The 24,071-nt window shown below is 41.9% G+C and overlaps 1 protein-coding gene across 2 annotated transcripts in view; it reads right to left on the minus strand.

Annotated features, from left to right (window-relative positions):
- The window catches only part of PLAGL1 (PLAG1 like zinc finger 1), a 49,854-nt gene that overhangs the window by 11,420 nt on the left and 14,363 nt on the right, over positions 1-24,071 (minus strand). Inside the window, exons 1-4 of one of the 2 annotated variants that reach the window (XM_074537668.1) lie at positions 18,221-20,838; positions 5,801-5,956; positions 4,625-4,737; positions 2,235-2,384 (exon numbers count right to left, since the gene is read on the minus strand). In XM_074537668.1, coding sequence (XP_074393769.1) covers positions 2,235-2,384; positions 4,625-4,737; positions 5,801-5,956; positions 18,221-18,416 — 615 coding nt within the window. In that variant the 5' untranslated portion in view covers positions 18,417-20,838. Of the gene's footprint in view, positions 1-2,234; positions 2,385-4,624; positions 4,738-5,800; positions 5,957-18,220; positions 20,839-21,035; positions 21,079-24,071 lie in introns of those variants that run through there. The other variant, XM_074537669.1, reaches the window with a different exon arrangement.

The raw sequence follows: 24,071 nt of genomic DNA on the forward strand, positions 1-24,071 counted from the left end.
ATTTTAGTAAAACCTGGCCTAAACAGAAATGGTCTGTCCAGAATTCTCCACTCAATTAAGGACATGAGGCAGAGCCATTAAGGAGGAGGCTCATCATTGTGAGACAAAATGTTTAAGGATGTCTGGGAGCTTGGCCTGGAGCTGGGAGCTGTGGGTGACAGCTGAGACTGATAGCCACAAAAAAACTGCACAGCATGACACTGTCACTGCTTTCTGCCCAGCATTCCTGGACCAGCAGCCATCTCCTTTATGGGAAGATGAGAGCTGGTCAATGTGACTTTGAAAGGAGAGCAAGTGCATCAGTGTGTGAAACAGTCCAGTAATTCAAAAGCTCTAATCTCAGTAAAACTGACATTAAATATCAATATGCAAATCCACTACAAGTTGTCTTACTCTGTGCCACCAGTGACAATAAGAGAACTGCAGTGCACACATGAGAATCTCCTGGGATCAGACCAACAGCAACCATGGATTATTTTAATTTCCCCACAGTTCCATATCTTTTAAAGCATTTATTTCTAAGGATTGCAGGGGTTAGGTCAGAAAGTAAGCTAATGGGGGTGTCAGAACGCCCCTTACACATCTCCTTTAGTAGCTGTACTTTCATGTCACTGAAATCTCATTTCTTTGTAAAATAGTGGGGAAAGGAGCCAATCCTACTCCTATCTAAATCTACTTTACTAAAAATGTTTTGAGAAAGTATCTTCAGAATGAGCCCTAAGCCAGCCTCAAAGCATGACCAGCAGGGTGTGCCTAAGTGTAGCACAAGGCCATCGCATTCATTGACCAGGACAAAATCTGCTGGATGCCACAGCACCCTGAATGATACTGGGACTTGGGAGAAATAAAACCCAAATAATGCCCTATGACTCACAGCACAGCAAAGGTTCCACATGCATCATCCTAGGACACTTTTTGTGTCAGTGTACAAGATGCAACTCCCTATTAATGCCAATGTACAGAGTTCTGCTGAAGTCAGCAGAGAGCTGGTTCAATAGAATTTAAATTATTCTGGAAATTTTAAGTTACTAGTTTATAACAACTACTTCTTGGAAAAGTTCATGCTTCCCAAATATAGTATTAGTAATCCTGTCAATTTTACAAGCATATAATGCATTTCAAATCAAGCTGAAATCTCAAATAATATGGACTGCATGAGAATCTCAAACACAACCTAAATATGTCTCAGGGTAGCATATCCATTTTATATTTTTCTTTTTTTTCTTAATAATTATGTTGATATTAATTCTAGAATCAACTATCCTCCATACTGTTATAAAAGACTTCAACATATGAAATGTTATTCTCTCATCGCCACTATACAGTAAACATTTTTCTCACTGTGCAGGTGGAGAAACAAAAATGGAATAAAAAAATGTAAATACTACTATGCCACAGAAATACGTGCCAATCTTGGATATGAAACTGAAACACTGGATTTTAATTCATAGTAACTACTTTTCACTAATATTCTTTTCTTTTTTAATTTTTATGTTGCTCACAATGATATACAAGCATTATGTTCAACAGATAGATTTCTTTTTCCCAAGTGTGCAAAAGAGTTATTTCTGATTGAACCCAACTCTGCCTAAGAAAATGGCCAAAACAATAAAAACCAAGACTGTATGTTCTAGTCTCATTTATAAACACAGAGTACCTTGTTCTCTCTTTTCAGACAAAGATGCAGTTCAGAATCTCTTACATAAACTGATCATTTCATGGCAACATTGCAGTAGCCTAAGTTTTGCAGTTAAGTCTTCAGATTTAATGAGCATGGAAAATTGTACATGAAGATTCACTCAACACCTTGTTCCTGAGCACAGGGCAATGTGCTCAGAAAACAATGTGTCCAGAAATGTAATAGAGAAAGGAATTTTTTTGTTATTTCCAGAATGAAGTACTGTAGAATGTAATAATGCCAAATAATCCCACTAAATACACCTTCCTGGCATTAAAGAGCATTTAGTTTAAACACTATCAGCAGGAATGCTTTTTATCTTCCCCCAGCTCGGTTTCTTCACTACCCACAGCAGCGAGTACACAACACCTTTTCCTGACAAACCCCATACACTGCTTGCTTTACTACAGATTAAATGACATTAAAGGTGGCATGTAAGTAATGATCCAGTTAGCAGAATAGAATCAACCTGTCATTGTAAAAGAGTCAGTCCTTCAGAACCTTTGTCTATAAATTTTCTTTTGGATGGCAGGTGGAGCAATGTAGGTTTAACTACCTTGACTGTTGTGAAGTAGACTTCTCCACAGTGCTGATAAGCCACAAGAGTCTGTTCTTCTTGGTTCCGGGCTAGCCGGACAAACATCATCCAGTTTCCACAGTCCTCATTGGGAGTGTCCAGAAAGTACTTCCCTCCATCTTTCAACACCTGAAACAAAGTAGGAGGAACAGGACAAATATGATAAAACCAAGTCCTGTATAAAGACACATTAGTTTTCTTTAATTTGCAATCTGTTATCTATCTTGTCTTGGTCATATGTCCCTTGAAACCATGGTTGTTTTGAAATAGATCACTCTTAATGAACACTGAGTGCAAAAGAAAGTGAAGAAAGGATACCTGCTGAGCACCCTGCTACTAAAATAACTGTACGCCTTTGTATGTATTTTCCATTTATAGTTCATCATTTTTATGTTATATAAAGATAATATTAAGAACTAAGTGCAGGCAGGTAGAAAGATAAGCTTTATGCCTTAATCTACTTCCTGAGCACTCGATAATCTCAAGCCTCAGTGCTACCACATTTTGCATGGAACAATTGCATAGCTTGTGTTAGTAAGTCCAGAGAGGTAACATATAACATAATGGCATTTTAACAGTCTTCTCTTTTTCCTCTTAACAATGCAAAGTAAATGAACAATTGTGAATGATCTTTTTCTTTTTCCTTTACTTCATTATTCCTAGATTCCCCTCCAAGAGAATGCCCCTATGAGGCAAAAACTACCGACCTCAAACAAGACTATTGCTTTTCTGCAAAAATGTCTCAAACATGGACAGACAAAGCTGCATAACTGATATCAGCACAGTTTGTATTTGTTCTACTAACCACATAACTGAGCAAGTAACTGCAAAAAAAAAGTTGTGTTTTCATTGCTTCTGGGAACTATTTTATCTAACTTCATCATGTTTCTGATGAAAGCACCTGCCTGTTGGACAAGTTTGGTCACGTACTCGTGCTAGGGAGAAGTCAAGGCAGCTACTGCTGTCATGTAGGAAATCTGGGACTCTAATCTCCTCTTCTGAAGAAACAGTCCATTCATCAGCCAGAGCTGTGCTTATCACTGTATACTTTTAAGCAAATGGTGCTGACTGATAGAGGATAGGGTGTGGCTTGCAATGGCTTGGTGAAAAGGAAGGAACTGGTGCTTAGCTCATCCATCCATTGTTAGAGAAATACATTTTCTGCATTTTTAACAGTGTCTAATCAAAGGACTGAAGATATTTAGTAATAGAGAAGAACAAACCTTTTCTGGTGTTCACATGCTATGAAAATCCCATTGAAGGACAGCGTTATTTTCCTGGCAGATAATTCCCATTATTTCCATGTGCAAATCAAGTTTACAGCAGCTACTGAAGCTATTACTACTTTGAAGCTCTCAAACTAAAGTTCAGAAGTATTTCCTCACAACACAGCGTTTTCCAGCCCCAGGCCTCTGGAGAAAGCTCAAATGAAGACACTGAGTGTGTCACAGGACAGCTGCTGCTGGTGCCTCTCAGTTCAGGGGTGAGAGGGCCTGACAGGAACTGCAAACTCTGGAAGAGCCATGATCTGTTGGGAAGTCCTGACACAGGCTGTGGCCTGACCATGGGTTCACTGTACAACACAGAGCTGTGCTCAGTCACGACCCTGACAGCAAAATGCAAAGACTGGGGCCCAGAGGACTGCAATCAACCAACTCCCAAGGAATTCCTGTGGGAAAGGATGTCCATGTACATTTGTTTAAGCTGGGCTAGTCCTGAGAGGCCACGATTTTTGCTGGATAAAATACAAATAATAGTGTCATGATGCAGGTGCAACAGTCAGTACTTATGTGTGCAGCAACAGAAGGAAGGTACCAGCCCTAAAGAACAATCTAATTAAACAAACTGAGGTAGTGTACTGTGCATCAAAGTCTATATATAATTAACAATTATTACTAATTAATAACAATAGCATTTATAATAATTAAGAAGTGTTTCCCTATCTGTTTCTCCCTACTAAGCCAGTGTCTCAGTGCATATTTCTGTCACTCTCACTAACTCAGTGCACAAACTCAAACCTCCCAGTGGTATGGTGCAAAGCACAAATCCTTTTGTGTTACCTGGGAAGAAAGTTCAGTAGCCATGCTCCCTGAAAAGCTTATCAAGAGCTATCAGACTGATAGGCTTAACACCCTAGAAATGGTAAGACTAGAAAGCAGGAAACCAAACAGAAAACACAGTATACAGGAACACTTGGGTACTTCAGGTTATTCTGTACTGCCTAATAATGTGATTTACACTCATACTTACACATCAAAAGTACAAATAATGAACTAGATCAGATGGCAAATTGACTGATTAAAATACCTAAATAAGTATAAGCTGCTAAAGACATATATGCACTCCATAGAAAGGCAGTGGGTTTTTACCTGCAGGACTAGTCTGCTCTCATCATAGCAGGTCAGTTTTGTAGACAGTTGACCAACATAAGGGCCAAATTGTGTTCTCTTCTGTATTACTTTCTTTGCAAATACACCAAGGACTGTGAAGAAAACAAAGAGCAGTCTAATATTAGTACAGACATCACAAACTATTTCTTGTATGCTTACAGTTGTGAAAACAGAGACAAAATAGTGCAGAACACATGGATTCTTTTTCTAGACAAATAAGCCCACTAAATAATTCTAAGGTGAAGAATCTAAAAAGGATGTAAATAGGTACTGATTTTTTTAAATGGGAACTACATTGAATAAAAAAGTACCAAAAATCCATGACAGGACGTTAAACTGAGTACGCAACACAAACGTGTTGATACTTCTCAATCTACAAACCAATGTTGTCGTAGTTCTCTGCCTTTTGGCATAATTTGGGAGGTTGTTCTCTCCCAATAAGTGTGGAAAGAATCTATAAAAACACAGTATTAGCCTTCTTAATCATTCTGGTTATTCCACTGCCAGATCAATGGAGTGACAGTGTAGGCATCTTGTCATTCTCTGTCTGAAAAGCAATCTAGGCAGGACTAATCATACACAGGTAGCTGTGGAAAATTTGCACACTAAGAACATCGTTCCTTTGTTCATGTTTGGGCATTCAAACTGCTTTGCTTTCACAAGGAAACAACAGTCTTTCCACAATATGAACTGAAAATGCTGCAAAAGGTAAATTACCCCCCTGTGATCTCTGGAGTTTGCAGGGGGTGGATAAGGGATGTCATTTACCATTTTGTTCCTGACCTTTCATTGAATACTCTTTCCTGTTTTGCATGCTTGGGGGAAAAGAGAAAAAAAAGTAGTAGTGCATGGCTGTTATTATTAGATACAAATTCAACATTCATTAAACTTGGATTGACTGAACAGAGCTAACTGGTTGTTCACAGCTAAATGTCACACCAGCTCTGGCTAATGTCCTGCCATCAGTTGATGTGTCTGTTACCGGAAACCAGTCACAAAAAACAGTGGCTGACTGTGAGCTTTAGCTGTGCTCAGCTGAAAACAGTCTTCATAATGCAAATGCCCAATGATTATGCCTTGAGTTACTCATGAAAACAGGCCAGTGTCTTTGTCTCCTTTTTTTACAAATGTGGGAAAAAGAGCTAAAATACTTACTCTGCTGGTTTCCAGCTCTCAGCTCCAAGACTCGCAGAGTGAGGTAGTGAGGTAGGGTGAGGCGGGCCCGGCTGGGAATTACCCTATCTTTAGCCCTGATGAGTGGTCCGTGGAGTTTGCATTCTCCTATAAGGCTTTTGCCACAATCCTCACACCCTACAAATCCAGAAAAGGGAACCTGTTACTAAAAATGACCAACTGCTTTCCAATTCTGTCTCTTCTAATTTTGTCATCTTGAGAACACATCTGGAATTACGAATGCTTTTCTTCACATCAGTCTTCTACAGTAGGTAGTGAAAACATTATCTGCAAGTCAAAACTAAACAGGGAAGGTTTAAAATAACACCTCCAGTTTGTGCATTCTCTCCTGAGCAAACTGGTGCGTTTCGACCTCCAAAGATTTATACATATTCTCATTCAGGTGCCTTTAGAGACTAGGATGGGAGCAAAACTGGACTTCAGTGCCTGCCCAGCTGTAAAGATGCATATATTTATACAGAAATGTGGACAAAGTTGTTAGCAATAACCTAGGCAAGTCTGGTCCCTTCCAACCTTACCCATTCTGTGACTAAGAAATTCTGAAATTTGCAGAGATCCAAGGAATGCAAGAAAGACCATTCTCAGCAGAAGATGAGGCCCTCAGGGTACCATGAGAAATGAGTATGATGGATCCTACAGCCACAGCTCAGTTGACAATCATGCAAGGGCAGCCTCCTCATAGGCTGCTCTGCCTGTGGAAGGAAGGAAAAGGGGCACACTGCATCTCCCAGCTGTTGGTTCCTGACATCTGCAGGCTGAACACACGGACCATCCAGAGAACCCGTTAAAGAGAAATACATGTCTGCAAACTGACTTTCCCCCAGCACAGTGAGATATTTTTGGTTCAGTGCAGCTCAAACTGGTTGCCAGGGAAACTCATACAGAGCAGTGACAAAACTGAGCAATGAGACTTTCCAGCAGAAGGTCATCTCAGCACTGGTGTCACACAGGGCGATGGGAAAAAGGGGACTTGTTGCACAAAACATTTTTATAGACAGTAGAAGCCAAACCAGTGAGCCAACAATGCTTTACGACTGAGTTAAAAAGAAAAGCTGATATTGGTCATCCATGACTACCTCATTTTGTTTTCCTTCTGAAAACTCTGCTGAGCAAGTCTATTCAGTAAGTGACAATACAGAGCAGAGGAGGGGAGCCAGAACAGCCAGGAGAGCCCAAGGGAGACTGGGGCAGGAGAGGTGAGGCTTCATCACAGACAGGGGATCATAACCAAGGGGCATAAAGGGCTCAGGAGACACTGCCTGGAGAGACATCAGAGATAGTCTTTGAAAAAGGACAGCAGCACCAGAAATGTCATATTCAGGGTACCCCAACAAAGTCTCTGTTTGTAAACACAATCAGGGACTCGAATAAATCATGCACCTTGAGAGTCTAATCCAAAATCTCCCCAGATAAGCCTAAAGTGTTCCTACCTACTGCTTTGGGCTCTCCATCAACTCCAGCTGAGGACATAGATAGACTTGTGTATTGGGCAGGCTGTAAGCACTGCAATAGTCAGTATTTTTCAATAATTTGTGAACTAACATGGAGTAATAATTTCAATAATTTGTGGACTAATGTGGAATAATAATTTCAATAATTTTTTCTTCCCTGACTTCCAGGCTGCACACCTGCACTGTGAATAGCTGAAATACATTACTTATTTTTGCTACTGCTACAGATAAAGAACATGCCCCCTACAGCCATCACTTAAAATGCACAAAAAGCCCAACATTATAGCTGCCAGGTATATTTTTCTTGTTATCCATTTGTTTATGTACCCAAAAGCCCTTTACAGCCGCAAGGCTGCAAGAAAATAAAAATATTTCCTTGGTGATCTAACTTAATTGGCTTTTAAATAAATTCACCCTTCTGAGGGCAACAAAATTATGAGGGCTTCCTGAGCTTGCTTGGAATAATAGTGACTTTGTCTCAAGTCAAACAGCTCCTGCTTGGAGAGTCATTGTATGCAAACGGCCGAAACACATTACCAAAAGCAAAATGGAGACAAAGAACCGCTGTTAGAGGAAGGATGTGTCTAATCATAAGTACACGACCTTATCAATCCATGCCATACCTCTGTGATTCATCACTAGCAAGCTCCTGAGCAAACCTTCCAGCTGCCCCAAAGCAGTGCCCACCTCCGAGGCTCCAGGGTGGGCAGCTCCCAGGAAAGCTGGAAAGGGAAAGCAGGGGAAAAGGGCATCCCTTGAATCAGCTTCCAAATTCTGCAGTAGTGCTCCATCAGCTAACCCACCTTGGTCCTCCAGATCCGGGACATAAGGTCTGAAATGATTCACACATGGGTAGTAGAGAGGCTCTCCTCTAAATTCAGGAACCGCTTTGCATCTAACCGGGTGTTGAGCAAGGGTCTCCAGGCTGAGCAGCCCCACAGAAGCTGCCTAGGCAGCACAACTCAGCAGCAGCAGCAGCACAAAAACATCAGCCAGCCCTGCACCAAACTACCTGCAGAGCTGGAAGCGCTATTAAGCACCTCAATAGCGAGCATGGCCTGGGATTCTGACCTGGCACAGCTGCCCAGCACCTTGAAACATGAGATTAGCTCAGTTGGTTAGAGCATGGTGCCAACAACACCAAGGCTGTGGGTTCAGTCCCTGTACACCTAAGAGTTTGACTTGATCACACTTGTGGGTCCCTTCCAACTCAGAATTTTCAGCAATTCTGTGAAATATCCAGAGCTGTCCAACACTTTGTCAAAGGTTTTCTATGTATACAGGTCATGAAGATATCTAGAATTACTTAAGTTATTAAATAACAGGCATACAGGATTTACATTCACTACACAGCATTTCTGACCCCATACCAACATCTTAGTACCCTGACTGCAAATTTATTGTATTCTAAAAATTGCCTGGTTACCAGAAAAACAGGATTAGAACACTGCAAATAGAATAACTTTAAGAGCTACTGAAGGAAACTGAGATCTTTGTAATTTCTCTCCCCCAAACTAACAGTGCAAAACTGTCAAGTTCGCATTCCTTCTCAGAGACAATTACAGGCCAAGTAATGATCCTTTGTATTTCAATGCTAAATTACAGATGCCATTGACAAAGGAGTGTACATAGAGCCACAGCACAGAGTTTATAAAGCTCACACAGATTTTATGCCACTTTTTAACTTGGCTAATTAAGTAAAATATATTTTTTCAACAATAGCTTCAGAACACACTCAAACCTGTTCTGAAATAGGGTTCATCCAGCTATGGAAACAACATACACTTTGTTGTACTAGCACTAGAAATGAAAAACACTTGGTCAGAAAAATTACTTTCTGCAAAGAATATTTCTTCTGCTTTTTGCTAGGCACGTTAGTACCTTGACACTTTTTCAGTTTCCTTGCTCCCTTAAATTGTATTTACACAAATAAAATTAATGGATTTGAGGTCATGTGCAAACATGAAAGAAAAGTAAAGTAAAACTGCCAGTATTCTTCTGCTTTGTTGAGATTTAGATGAGTAGGCAACAAAAAGAAATAAACAAGATTTACAGGAGTTACAAGCTGTTAAAAACCAGACTGTGCCATTTACTACATCCTTAGAAAAACAATGCTATATTGTCCCCTAGAGGGTACTTCTTCATTCTTCCTCTGTCCTCTCAATGATTCTGAAAAAACTCCAAATAATGCTTTTTTATCTATCGGTATATAAAACTGCACAAGCTAATAGATCTTGCAGTTAAGATTTTTATTTTGCTGGACCTCCTGCAGCAGAGGGGAGGCAGGCGTACAGAAGAGCCCAGCCCTGGAGCAGGTGCAGGCTCTGACCAGGTTGCAGGAGCGCAGCCACCACCTCAATCACACAGACAAACCATGCAGGGGCTAAGGGAAGGGTGGGTACATCTCCCCAACACCCCCAGCTGGTACCCCTGCAACCTGAATGGCTCTGCTCCCACTTCTCCCACATATTGGGAGGCATGGTTGGCAGCAGCCACCCCCTGGCTTTCCCCTGCTCTTTGTGTCATCACAAAACTGAGACCCGCTGCCCGCAGGATGCGCTCCCACCCCATGAGCTGGCTGGACACTGGTGGCTGTGCTCCCAGGGAGGAGAACGGGCTGTGAGTGTGGCTCACCTGTCCTGGCCTCACCATGCTGGTGCTTCGCCCCAGTTCAGGTCTAGGTGACACTTCTCCTTTGCTGCAGCCCCAGCTGCCAGCCTGCCTCGTCCTCCACACAGCTCTGGGGCCTCCACGCTGCACTGGGACAAGCTCCCGCAGTCAACAGTAGCCAAGCTGGCACGGCAGCTTGGGCAAGTGGACTTGAGCACAGTCAACAAACTAGTTTCCAAAACAGCAGCAGGGCTGGAGCACTGTGCCACCCCCAGAGGCACAGGCCCGGCCTCGGGGGGAGCTCATTAGTGTGGGCGAGCAGCCACGGGCTGCAGTTCCACAGAGCCCCGCTGCACAGATAACGGGAGCTATACATAGCCATGCCAGGAACTGCAATCACTGTCCTGACAGCTCACACATGCCACCCGAGCCTCAGCCAGCCAGCAGCAGAACATCGCTTCTTAAACCCAGTTTGCTAAAAACTAGATGCCTATCAGGACCTCCTCCTTGCCTTTTCTCCCACCCCTGCTTTCAAGTGAGACTTTACAGTACCTGAACATTTCAGTGGCCCACAAGATGCCTGTGCTGCAATTACGTCCCCTGTGAAGGCAAAGGTAAATAATTTCTTTTCAGCTGTCCACTTGGAGCAAATGCACCCTGTGAGAAATGATCAGAGGCTGAGCAGACCTTGGCATGTGCTGTGCTGTTTTGCAGCATTAGAATTAGCTCCCATGCGCAGAGGGAACAAAGATCAGTGTACACAAGCAGTTGAAATCCTAGCCTAATTACAATCATAAGATTTGCATAGCAAACAGCAGTAATTTATTCCAGAGTAAAACTGTAGCACTCCGTTAGCCTTGTTCAGCCTTCACAGAGAGGAACACTGCAAAAACACCTCCTGGATATTTTCTGAAGTACATTGCACAGGCCACTCTTGGTTCTCTTAGCCAAAGGTGCATGAGGCTTTCCAGCCTGAGGTCTGTTCTGCAGCACTCTGTGCTGGAAAACTTGAAATCCTTGTTCTACAATTTATTTGGCAAAAAATTCAAAGTACTCAATTAGCAAACAGTTATTTTCCCATTATTGTGGGCCACTGACACACATTTTCTCTGAAAAAAATGTTTATGAAAGAAGCCTTATAGCCTAAGTTTGATGTGCAAAAAAAAAGACTTTAACTGATTAATAATTTATTCTATCTATATTGAAGTAAAATAGAACTTGTCATAATTACCAGAATTAAGAACAATTTTATTCAAATCCCATTAACTTCTGATATTTTGTTATGCTAAATGGTCTACAGAATGATTTTTACTTGTTAACTGGAAAAACTGATCCCTAGTCCAGCATCAAAACAGGTGAACATTTTCTCAATGTCTCCTTTTCATCTCTTTTCTATGTCATACACCAAAACTTTGTATTAGCAGAGATGTACAACTGCTCAGCTCTGTGTGGAAAAAAAGAAAAAATACATAAATCAAGATAGCCCACTACAGACTGACTTTGCAATCATAATCATTCACCTGGAAAAAGACTGAAAACTTGCACTTCTGTGCATGACATTGCATTATTTGGGAAGCAGGTGCAGTGTTTTCCATAACCCGGCGCCCAAAATAACACCATCCTGACAAGGAAAGGGGGGAAAAAAAAAGGAGGCAGATTTACTCCTGCCTGCATGAGAGGGAAACTTTGGATTTCAAGCAGAGTTCCCCTGTCTTTGACACACAGAAACCCTGAAGCCTTGCAGCCCCTACCTGGTGGCACCACCAGCACAGAAACTGTGGACACGCTGCTGGGGCAATATTGGCCCCTTACCGAGGCCTTGTGCTGCCATGCCAAGGCTTCTGGCGAGAAGACAGGAGCTCCTGAGACAGAGGTGAAGGGTGAGGAGGAGTCCTGGTCCTGCTCAGGCATTAGTGGCACCCTGCACGTAAATGCCTATTGCTCTTGGGGCCCCCTTCCTGGGAAGGAGAACAGTAGGTGGTTTGCAAACATCCCAGAAATCATTCTGAACATTAAAGATAGTCATGGGAACATGACCTCACTCTACTAAAATGTAAAACTTTAAAAAGGAGTTACTATATTTGGAGACAGAAAGAGAGAAAGAGAACAGCAAACATGCCTTACTGCCACCCCACCCCATACATTCAGTCAGACCTGCAAGTCAAGCTGATTCCCTAAAACCCAGCACTGCAGGTGAACCTGCCCCTCAAGCACCCTGACCCAGCCTCTGATGTGCTGTGACACCTTCCCTCACCTCACCTCCATCGTCCCTGTGCTTGTCTTTGCTCCCAAGAAGAATGAAGATTTGGAAGAAGAGTTACACCCTTGGGTTTTCAGCAGTGGGAGATCATCTGTCAAGGCACCTGCTCCTTCCTCACAGCACTGTGATCCTGACCAGCTGCTCTTATGGAAGAATGCCTCTAGAAGGGCGGCTCAGCACTTATCTGACTGTAAAGAAACCTCACACAAAGCACATGTCCATTCTTCTGGCACAAGTTCCAATATGTAAATTCCTCCAAGCTGCACAACAATTTGTTATACAAACACATACAAGATAACAAACACTATGATTCATTACTCGTTCCTAATAGGGAGCAATCACGACGATAATCAAGCTCATCTGGGAACAGTAAATCTTTCACCTGGTGGGCATGAAGTACTACAACAGACATAGCCCAGAGGAATTTAAACAGCTTTCAGTAAAAAATCAGTCTCACACCAATCCCAATGAGGCTTTCTACCGTGCTCGTTTTGTCTAGCAAATCTGAGGAGCAAAGCAGTTAGAGAAACCTCAAGGAGCACAGCTGGGCTATGGAATTCAGCAGTTCCAGCATGTTCCCATGAAGGCTGTGCAGCAAAAGCACACCTGTGCTCTGCTGCATCTTACAAACTCCACAGAAAAAAGTTACTTTCACTGTCTGAGCACCTGAAAAGGCAGTACCTTACACATCTTTCCTGCAAAACTAAAGGAGAAAAAAGCCCCAACAAACCAAACAGGAGGGAAAGTATGTAGGTGCTAACTTCACTGCAGCTGATCGACTCATTTATCAAAGCTCTTGGTATGTTCATTCATCTAAAAATGACCTGAGGTCAAAAAATTCATTGATTGATTGAAAGCTAATTATAAAAATAATAATTTTCTAGTTATTCTTGGGATAAAACTTAGGCGTCCCATTTCCAGTACACCACATGGGGTTTAGTTGTTATCAGAACCCATATACAAAAATGAGCACAGTTCAAGTGAAGTCACCTCCTGTAGTTTACATGTAATAGCTTCTAATCAGTGCAAACAGACTTCTCTTTCTGCTGAAAGCTGAGCACATTTCAAACAATCATATTGAAAAATGCAGTTGGATTTTCCAGCGTTTTTTTTTCCTTCTCTCCCTCTCCCTCTCCTTCCACGGTCTTGGGCATTTTTTTTTTCCTTCTCTCCCTCTCCCTCTCCTTCCACGGTCTTGGCATGAAGTCATATAAAATTAGATCCAGAAACAAGGAAGGAGGTTAACAGCAAATTCACAGAAACAACTACTACTTTTTATGAGAAAGAACCTGAGTCAGAATAGCATGGTCCTATGAAATGCCCAGCAAAAACTCTCTGAGAGGGAAGTTTTTCTGTTGCATTCTGCAACTCTTCCCCAGTAGCAGTCCAACCTGGTGCAAGGCTGTGGCTCCTTGCCTGTGACACCTTCTGCTTGCTTTAGGTCTTCACTGGCACTGTCCAAACTGTGCTGTTTCTATACTGAAGATGGCAAGACTAAAATCCCCTGACACAGAAACAGAGACAGCCACCAGGAGAGTCATGTTCAAACTGCTCACAGGCACCCTGTGGCTCCTGGACTGCATGCTGGACCCCCTAAACTGCATCTCTCACACCACAAATTCTACCTACCACAGCAGAAGCACTTTATCTATCTCAAGAACTTTCCTTTTGGAGAGATTTTTTGGCAGGACAGTTGATTTATTTTAGTGTGAGATGTTTTAGTGGAAAATGTGAATGCTACTGTGGCAGTTTAACACAGACACCAGAATCATCCATCTTTGTAATAGCAGAAAAAACCTCATATAATAGATCTTCCTAAATGCACATATCTATAAATACACATGCACACAGCCACACACACACCACATTAAGTGCATTAATACTGTCAGCAGGTTTATTGATGGCAGGTCAACACCACAGTTTGAACTCTGATAAAGGAAGCACAGCAATTGTAATAACTAAAGCTTAGTTTCGATTAGTTGAAATATTTCCAAGCCTTGCAACATTCCCTTAAAAGGGAACCCTAGACTGGGTCTCTTGCTCCTTCATTGAACTTGGTTGTCAGTGGCCAGCAAATCCAGATGTGGTGTTGAAGAGACTGGTGGAAAACTTGGTGAAAAAAGCTACCTCTCCTAAGGAAACCAGCCCAAATCAATTCTTTATTTTCCATTGGTGACTTTCAACACGGACTTGTGGGAACTTTACCAGCAAAGACATTAGCAGCTGGGATATATTTCCACCTTGGAGCAGGTAACATGAGTTTACTGTAGAATGCAAAGAGGAAGCATGGCATGCAGAGTGCAGAGATACCATATTCATCCCGTGGCTGCAGAAGCTGATGTCTTTAGAGGCACATACAACAACATGAAGCAAGTACAGCTACTGGGAATCAAAGTGCAGTGCTGGCACCCCAGGACCCATTTCTGCAGCTATTAGTCTGTGCACAGGGCTCCACAGATGTGCAAGTAGCCACATTATGGAAGAAAGAAGTCCATGTGAAGAAGTGAACACAAAGACACTTAGGACTGATCAAGGCTGAGACCTTGGAATCCTAAAAGAATACTCCAGTCCATATTACATTCAGTAGAAGCTATTAATAAAACTGGAAAATGAGTTAACTTCCTCAGTGAGCCATCCAAACTTCCTGCTGATATTCCCACTCACCCAAGAGAAAAAAAGTTGGTTTTTTTTTTCTTCTCAATGAACCCTAAAGTATATATCTAAAATACCAAAATGAAGGAGTCATCTTTTAAAAGAATTGGCTTTTGTAAATGAAGGTTCATTAACAGCTTAGCAGAACAGCTTTAGTTCTTACTATGCATCCCCTTCATAATAGACAACTTCTGTTATTCCTTGCTTCATTTCCAACAGGAAAAGCATGCTTGATTCCCAGTCTCTCTGGGAACAACATGGGTAGGAGACTCTCATCCTTAGCCTTTATGACCCTGTTAAATTATTTTCCTCTTTTAAGGCATGAAGTGATTTCTTTAAAAAAAACCACATAGACATTGAGAAGCTCTGTGGCTGAACAGAGACAAAAATTTATCTCTGTGAAAAAATACTCACAGGTGCAAGTATCATGTCTGTGTTTCCATTCACTCATTTTCTTTTTCCTAAGATCCAACATTTATTTTTTTCCTACAAAAAATATTTTTATGGGGAACCATATGATAATTAGCTAATGTCTTGACTGATATTGTAATAAAGAAATTATCTCTACCTGCTCTTCTTTAACAGACCGATTTAAAAAGGCTGATAATATTGGCAGCAACAAATTAGACAGCAGTGTAGTACATTTTCCTTACAATAACTATTCTCCTGAGGCATAAGAACAGCCCTGTAAGACACAGAAACACAAAGTAGATTATTATAGATTATTATAAGAGAATTGCTTAAGAGTTGCAAAAATTTGTGGTTTTAAAAAAATTGCAGATTTTTTCTATAGATTAAGCTCTCCACTCAGATTATAAAGTATCTCCATACAGCTATATTTGTTCTGAGAGTCATCTTAGTTTGAGATCAAATAAAATTCAAACACTTTTTATAGATTTCTGAATAATCTGTAGTTTAAAAAAAAATACTTGCAAAAGTTACATGCATGCACACAAATAAATTCTTACATGAATCTTAGAAGAAATCTTGCAATGCAAAGTTGCAAAGAATTTGTTCCTGTTTTCATACTTTCCTAGCTCAAAAACAAGATGAACAGATGTTAAAGGAATCACCTTGGGAGAAATGCACCATTCCTCAGATACGTATTTACATAACTCTGGTTATTTAACATACATATTTACTTAAAGCTGTGCATGATTACATATCTCACCTTGTATTTGGTATATTTTATTTGTTGGTTAGAAATCCAACATTTTATACTTCTTTCACCTCAACTCTGCCAACAGCTCAAAACAATTTCATATTTTAAAAAGATGTTAGAAGAGGCAAAGGGGACAACTGTCCTGCCAGAACATCCCTACGCACCTCCCCACTCACATCTGCCTAAGCACCTTCCAGTCCAGTAAGTTAAACATAACGCACTCTGCCTTGTCTTATCACCCAGGGAACAGGGAACAAGTGCCACCTTCCGTGTCACACATGAATCACCCACTTGCTTCCCCATTACACCAACTAAAAAAGCCCCGATCAACTGCGCTTTCCGCAACTGCGATTCCTTTCTATTTGCACCGCTCTACGAGTACCCAGGAGCCCTCACTGGTCAATGTTTTCATAACGCATCTAGATTACAGCACTAAAAGGACCTACAAATATATCTCATGACCAACTTAAATGTTAACTTTATATTAGCTTTAGCTTTACATTTTAATGGCTTCCAATGCCTATCATGCATAAATACACTTAAGCGAGGTCAAAAAACAGTCTTGACACATTTGGATAACAATAATGACAACAGAGCCTACAAACTTTGATATGTGTCTGCTTGAGTTCAGTGTTTCCACATCTTAGTCAAAATTATAAATGCATTTGGTTTTTTTTTTTGCTTTTTCTCTCTGAAAATCTTGGAAACTTAACAGTAGAAGCTACAAGCAAACATGTTGATGCTCTACAGTTAAGCAATGTATTTTCATTTTAAGGATCACAAAGTAATCTAAAGAAAGCATGTTTGCATATGGAGCCCAAATTCTTCCAAGAAAAACAGATAAGTTATCTGCTGGGAAAAGCAAAAAATGCAATGAAACTAGTTAAGAATACTAGCTCAAAATCACTCAAAGAAAAAAATGCCAGAGTGAGGAACACAAACTATTCCAACAAAATATGAAACTTCCCAAGGATTTCTCTCAAAATGAGAGAAATTTGAGAGTTTTCAAACTACTGTGCCCATGCACAGACACTTCAAATGGGGTTTGCAACAAAACCCCAGCAATTCCAACTGCCATGTAAGAACGAGCCTGCATGGCAGCAATTACTCTGCTCTGAGCTTACCCTCACACTTAAAATAACAAAGGAAGAAGTGACATTACTTAAGGTTTTTCCTGCTATCATAATTAGGCCACACCTGGAAGTCGTAGCTGCATGAGCCCAGAAATCTTTTCCTTCACTCACCACAGAAACTAATGTAGAAACTCTGGCAATTTGTTCTCCTGTTTTCAGTAGAAAATTTACATATGAATTACACACCAAATGCCCTTGGTCTAATAAACTGTTCTGGACTTGCACAATGAAAATACTGCTCCTTCATCATCATCCTCCTCTTACTATTCTTCTGTCTTTACAAAAAACCCACATACACCTAAAGCCAGCAGCAGGCAAGCATAGTGGTCAGTCTGCCTCTTGCCTGGAGTCCACACGTGGAAACAGAGGTTTGGAAATATATCCTCACATTTCAAAGGACTTTGAGATTCTCAGATTCTCTGCCAGACAGGGTCTCATGTTAGTCCCTGCCTCGTGTGTAAGTATTGACACAGCAGTCTGTACCAGTTAAGAAATCATCTGATGCAACTCAGCTGATTTTCAAAGGCATAAAAAATTACATATCATAGCTTACATGAATGATTGATGTTCAGGACCTGACTGGAAGACCCGAATACTGATTTTCTATTACTTTTCATATTCATTAATCACCACTAGATAAAGAACAAATGAACTCACACAGAGGCCAGAAACAGCACAAGAGTTACTTAGGTATTTCCCACGACAGAATACAACTCAAACATTGGTTTTGCACTCAAGAACAGAACTGCAAACATTTCATAATCGCACTACATATGGGAAATCAAAACAAACCTTACCTTATTTTAAATGGCAATTTTAGTAAAAAGTCAGGCTATGCTAGTCCAGGGTGCAAGGAACCATGTCATCCTCCTTCGGCAGACTTTTCCAAATGCCCCTGTATTCAACTAAGTCTAACTCTGCTCTGTTTTGTTTCCCCAGGAGGACCCATTCAGGACCATGTGCTCCTTTTCAGCTGTCAATAAACAGAAGCAGTGAATTCCCCAGCGCTTCACAAAGCTAGTTAGGCACAGCCATTCATTTCTTCAGGAAAACAGGGCATTGATTTCAGCAAATTCCCAGGGAGCAGCTACAACAAAGAGATCAAAGACCCACCTCCTTTCCTGCCTGGCTTTGGCCGGCTGGGCTGAGAGGAGCAGCAACAGGTTTCCCGAGGAGTGGGCTCGGTCCCCACCGAGCGCTGCCCGCTCCATTCATGCCCATCGCCTTCCTGCATTCCTGGGGCAGCCCCGGCGCTAACCGTGACAAACCCCCACATTCGGGCAGCATAATGTACTGCACACCAGCTCATCCAAGGATAAAAAGGAAAACAAGCTCCAAGGGAAGTCTGCTGCTTCCCCGACCGGCCGAACCTCAGTAGCTGACAGACTTTTCACAAACGCCTTTTTTTTTTTCCTTAGCTTCTCCATCTAAACCGGAGAAATGTTTGCTACCTCAAATTCATTGTGCTGAAACTTCTCTGGAATGTTGGCTTTTCTGATTTATTTCCACATGCTTGAAGACTTAGCTGCTGGAGTTTGAGGTCTAGCTGCAGCAGCCCTTGTATTGTGCAACCGTGATATTTTCTTTGTGCAATTTGCCCTAGACTGCAGAGGGTTTTTTCCTAAGGAATTTAAGGGGGTTCGTTCCTGTTTGGGTAGAATTTTTACTTTTTTTCATTATACATCTTGTCTTGATTATTGCAACCTGGAACAAGATTTTTAATGCTAAAATTTGACCTTGTATTCAACAAAAAGACAATGTCATGGTCAAGCTTAAGGACTGGTGGTTAGGCTGGCTAAACAGTAAGAGCCAGAGACCTGGTGCTAAAACCACCTGGCACCATCTCCACAAGTCTAAATGCTCCTCATCTCCTTCTTTTTTCCTCCACAAACAGTTTGGTTATATCCAAATTCCTTAACTGGAACACAGTCCGGTAGATATTATCCCTCACACACACCCTAGTGTTTGTTGCTTGTTTGTAAATGCTAGTACGGAACTCACAGGCTGGCCCTGAAATATTTATTTATATACAGACAGACATAAAGCTCTGAAGTCAATTCACACCTGTAGAGATTTGCCATGTCATTCTTTAGCATTCTCTGTGCACCGATGTTTTACCAAGGCACTACCAGGCTGTCACAAACACCCACCAGCTGGAACCTGGAGAGTTCCCTCAGCACTGGCACTGCCTCCAGGCCACTGACACATCTCCAAGTAAGAAGACAAATGTCTATCCCACTAACACGAGCAAGTATCACAGGATCTGGCACAGCACAAGCAGTACAATACTGGGAAGACCAGGGACAGCTGGTAGGGATGACATCTCACTGCACAGAAGACAGCTGAGAACACAAGGAAATACAGAACTGCAGAATTACCGAAGTTGCAGGAGACCTGCAATGATCAACTAGCTGAGACTCTTGCTGAATGCAGGTCCTTTAATAACATTACCCAGGGCTTTGTCAAGCTGTATCTCAAATACTTTCAGCGTGGGCAACTCCACCACTTCCCTGAGCAGCCCATTCCAACATTTGACTGATCCCCCACTGAAAATGCCCCTTGCATGCACAAGAACCTCCCCTAGCTCGTGGCCATCGCCTCTTGTCCTGTCACAGTGCACGCCTGGGGAAAGGCTGCTTCTAACTCCTTCTCCATAACCACCATTTATGTACTGCAAGACCATGACTTGATCCCCTTGAGCCTCCTCTTCTTCGAGCAGAACACACCCAACTCCTTCAGCCTCTACGCAGGTGACAACTTCTCTAGCTCCCTGGTCATTGGGGGAACACGAGAAAGGCACTGTTGCTGAGCTGAATAAAAGAAAAATGAAACTGCCAGTGGATAAAATTCCTAAAAGAGACAAACATCTGAGTACAGCTGAGGAGTCTTGACCATGACCCCTGTGCAGTCACCCTGCCCTCTTTAATATTTCACTCCTGATGATAATTTTGCCTGTTGAATACAATACAGTCAGGCATATTACATTCCTTGTTTTAGAGTTCTCTCTGTATCTAAATGGCATTTAAGCATACCTCGAAATTTCCATTTCACAGTAGAAACTTTAAAAATGCATTTTAACAAATAACTTGATCTCCTCATGTAATTGCTACCTTCCACTAAGCCACTGATGGTTTTATATTTATTAACTGATTGCACTTTCAATGAATAAACCCCCAATCCTGTTTTCCTTGTTCCTCTAAGGAAGTACTGAAGAATGATAAAATGTGTGTCTGAAATTTCCCTCTCTTACGTTGCACAGTGAGCAGCTGGGCAGCCCTTGGAGGCAATGATAAAAAAAGGCAGCTGAGGCACTGGAGGGACTCCAAAAGAAAGCATGTAGATCAGATCAACAAGCAGAAAAAAATGTGCTTAATGCTTCAGATAACTTAAGCTGGAGTGAGAGAGTGCAAGTATCTGGGAAACGTGAGCAAAACCTTCCGTGGCAGTTACGACAGCAAAGCATAAGGATATAGCACTTGTCTGTTAAGAAGAAGGACAAATTATAGTGATACGGCAGGAGATTTGGATGTGACTGGGATAATGATGCCTTGGAAGCACAGGAGTTAAATTCACAAGATGATTAAAAAACCCCGAGCACATCACTCTGCAGTAATCTGGGATGGTATTTGTGCCAAAGATAGATAAAACATTTTAGAGAGAATTACAGTTTTAAATCTCAATGAACCAGTCTGTTCTTATGCTTGGGCCAGATTTTTACAATTTTACTCACATTAAGTCATGCTTTACTCCAAGAATAATCTCATTGATTATAATGGTAATATTGTTTCACAGATGTCCCAGAAGAAACGCAAATGTAAAAGCAGACTTTATACTTCAGATAAAAGACATCAATCATGAGTACATCTGGGAATCCGATAAAAACATATGGTACAAAAAAATCACTGTGGGATGATGGAAATGTACTTACAGAGCAGGTCTGTGGACATGTTTACAGATCAGGCAAAGGAAACCTACACAAAATAAATGAAAAAAGAATTATCAGTTTTCTGAACTAGGGCTATTCATGTTTATATCTCATGCTAATAATCATATGCATAGTCTTTTAGCTCTTTAGGAAATAAGAACATAGCTACAGAAATCTAAAAAGGAAAAACTTCAGTTTTTAGAGGAAAAGAAAAACTGATTTCACTTCATTTCACAGACCATGTAAACTGACAATCTTAATGTAGTGCATTTTAATTAAGAGCGGTTCACTGTATTCCATGTCTTCATTAACTTTTATTATTATGTATTTTCCAGGCATCAATTACAAAAGAATTTTCAAGCATCATATATTTTACCCCATTGCATGCTATTCTGTGTTTAAGCCTGATATTTCTAACAGTCCCAATCTTTGCGCAGTCAAAAAGAATATTAACCAAATATGAGGCAAAACATGTTAATTGCTCTCTTGAAGGACTTCTGGAGGCTTTTGGTTTTTGCTGAACTCATTCATTTTGTTCCCTTCCCATTCATCTGCTGGTCTTGGACCACAGGAGTAGAATCTGAGTTTTCTGTAGCTGTCTGAGCAATCCCCAACACACGGGTATCCCCATGACTGAATAAGGCTACTTGGAGCTACAGAAATAATAATGCCTGCTTTAGTAAGGGGACCCACAAATAACAATACAAATCACATCAGTGTATGCCATTTTATGTCCTGTATAAATCAGGCAGTGTTTAAGGCAGTGTTTAAAGGTGTGTGTGTGTGTGTGTATGAATCAGGGTGAATGAAAGAGGTTCAATAAGGCCCAGTGCTGGGTCTTGCCCTTGGGTCACAACAGCCCCAGGCAGGGCTACAGGCTGGGGAAGAGTGGCTGGAAAGTGGCCTGGCAGAAAAGGACCTGGGGGTGCTGGTCAGGAGCTGAGCATGAGCCAGCTGTGCCCAGGTGGCCTGGATCAGCAATGGTGTGGCCAGCAGGAGCAGGGCAGGGATTGTCCCCCTGTACTCGGCACTGGTGAGGCTGTGCCTCAAATCCTTTGATCAGTTCTGGGCCCATCACTACAAGAAAGATATTGAGAGACTGGAGTGAGTTCAGGGCCACAGAACTGGTGAAGAGTCTGGAGCACAGAGCTTGTGTGGAACGGCTGAGGGAACTGGCTTTGTTTAGCCTGGAGAAAAGGAAGCTATGGGGAAAGGAAGTTCTGTTGTATGGAGTAAACCTCATGACTCTATAACACCTGAAAGGAGGTTGTAGCCAGGTGGGATGAGTTCCTTCTCCCAAGTAACAAGGAACAGGACAAGAGGAAACAGCCTCAAGTTGTGCCATGAGAGGTTTAGGCTAGATATTACGAGAAAAGTCTTCATCAAAAGAGTTATCAAGCAGTGGAACAGGCTGCCATGAGGTGTGTCCCCATTTCTGTGGATTTTTTTCTAAAAAAATGTAGATATGGTGCTTAGAGACATGGCAGGGCTGGGTTAATTGTTGGACCGATGATCTGAAGGGTCTTTTCCAACCTAGATTATTCTATGATTCTATGAAAACATGACTCTGATGAAGACAACTGTATTTTGTTACTGACTGAAATGGGTCCAAAAAAAAAAATCTTCATTTTTAAAAATACAATGATAGTTACTAAGATACTTCGAAATTAACTTGGGCTGGTTGCGAGAACTGACTTGTGCTGAGAGAAAGCAGAAGTAAAGGGGCCCACATCTGCAAAGGGACATCAGTGAGTCCTCTTTCCAGACAGAACAGGCATGCTGACAGCAGGCTTCCTAAGCAGCAAGTGTCCTAGTCTGATTTCCATCACCCAGAAAAGACTTTATTTCTGAAAAAATCTACTCTGCAGTTTCATGCCATTCTGGCTGAGAGCAAGACTCTTGTCTGGGGTGTTAATTTCTAAAAATATAGCCCTTGCAAGGGGGAACAGTGGACTTTAATGGCATCCATATGTGACTGTACACACACCAGCCTTTGTCATCCTCAGAAACAGCAGGCTACATGTTATCACTGTCAAAGCAGTGCCATCAACTAACAGAGATTTCATTTCCCCCACTCAATAACTAGATTTGTGATAAAATGATTTAACTGTGTTGGCATTCAATCTGCAGGGAAATTACCTGGTAAACCACCAAAACACAAGTTCTTCCCATCCATATGGTTTGAGTCAGTAGTATAGCTTCATTGTCACACATCTGGTGTGCAGCACTGGCCTGCCATGAGGAAGTGCAGCCTCAGTCCATGACCTCTCTGGCCCCTACATATCCTCCATTATTACAGTGACACTGTGATCCATGAACATCCCAATTAAGTTTTGGCTGAGTTGTTCTATTATGTCATTTTGGAGGTAAATCACCAAAATGTTTTTCTCCACAGGCCACTGATGCCTGAGAAATTCTTCCCCCTGTACATTTCTATGATGAAACAGTGTTAGCAACAGCAACCCCAAGTGCCCAAGTCCAGCCCTTGGGAAGGGCACAGAAACTACAGACCAAGAGGGAGCACCTCTGTGAGGGCATCCCAGTCACTGCAACACAACTCTCAGGACAGAAGAACAGCAGGCACACCACCACAAGGAACTGCCCCTCTCCCAACAGCTGGTTCAGACTTTCTCTCTGACAGGGTGAGGATAAGTACAACAAAGCTTGACCTGCATTTGCAGGGGCAGGGGAGTTTAAGCAGAACTACAAGCTCTTTCATAAGCTATGCCAGCTCTTACCTGCAGTTACCCTCAACAGGGACCCAGAGCTGCCCATCATCCTAGCTACACAAAATCATACGGCAAATCTCTCTCCTTCAAGGGTACGAGGGCTCCCCTTGTGCAGTGTACTGCCCTCTGACCCAGGGGGCTCCAACACACACAGAGCTGTGACAGCCACAGGTGCTGTGCCAAGCAGGCACGGTGCCTGGCAGTTTCTGGCCACATGTAAACTCAGGTGCCTGGCCATGAACCACACTGCCCAAATTCGCTGTGCTGCCCACACAGCCAAAATAAGTTGTTTGTAGCTGCTCTTAAGTAG

Source organism: Zonotrichia albicollis, chromosome 3 (genome assembly GCF_047830755.1).
Source record: "Zonotrichia albicollis isolate bZonAlb1 chromosome 3, bZonAlb1.hap1, whole genome shotgun sequence".
NCBI lineage: Eukaryota > Metazoa > Chordata > Aves > Passeriformes > Passerellidae > Zonotrichia > Zonotrichia albicollis.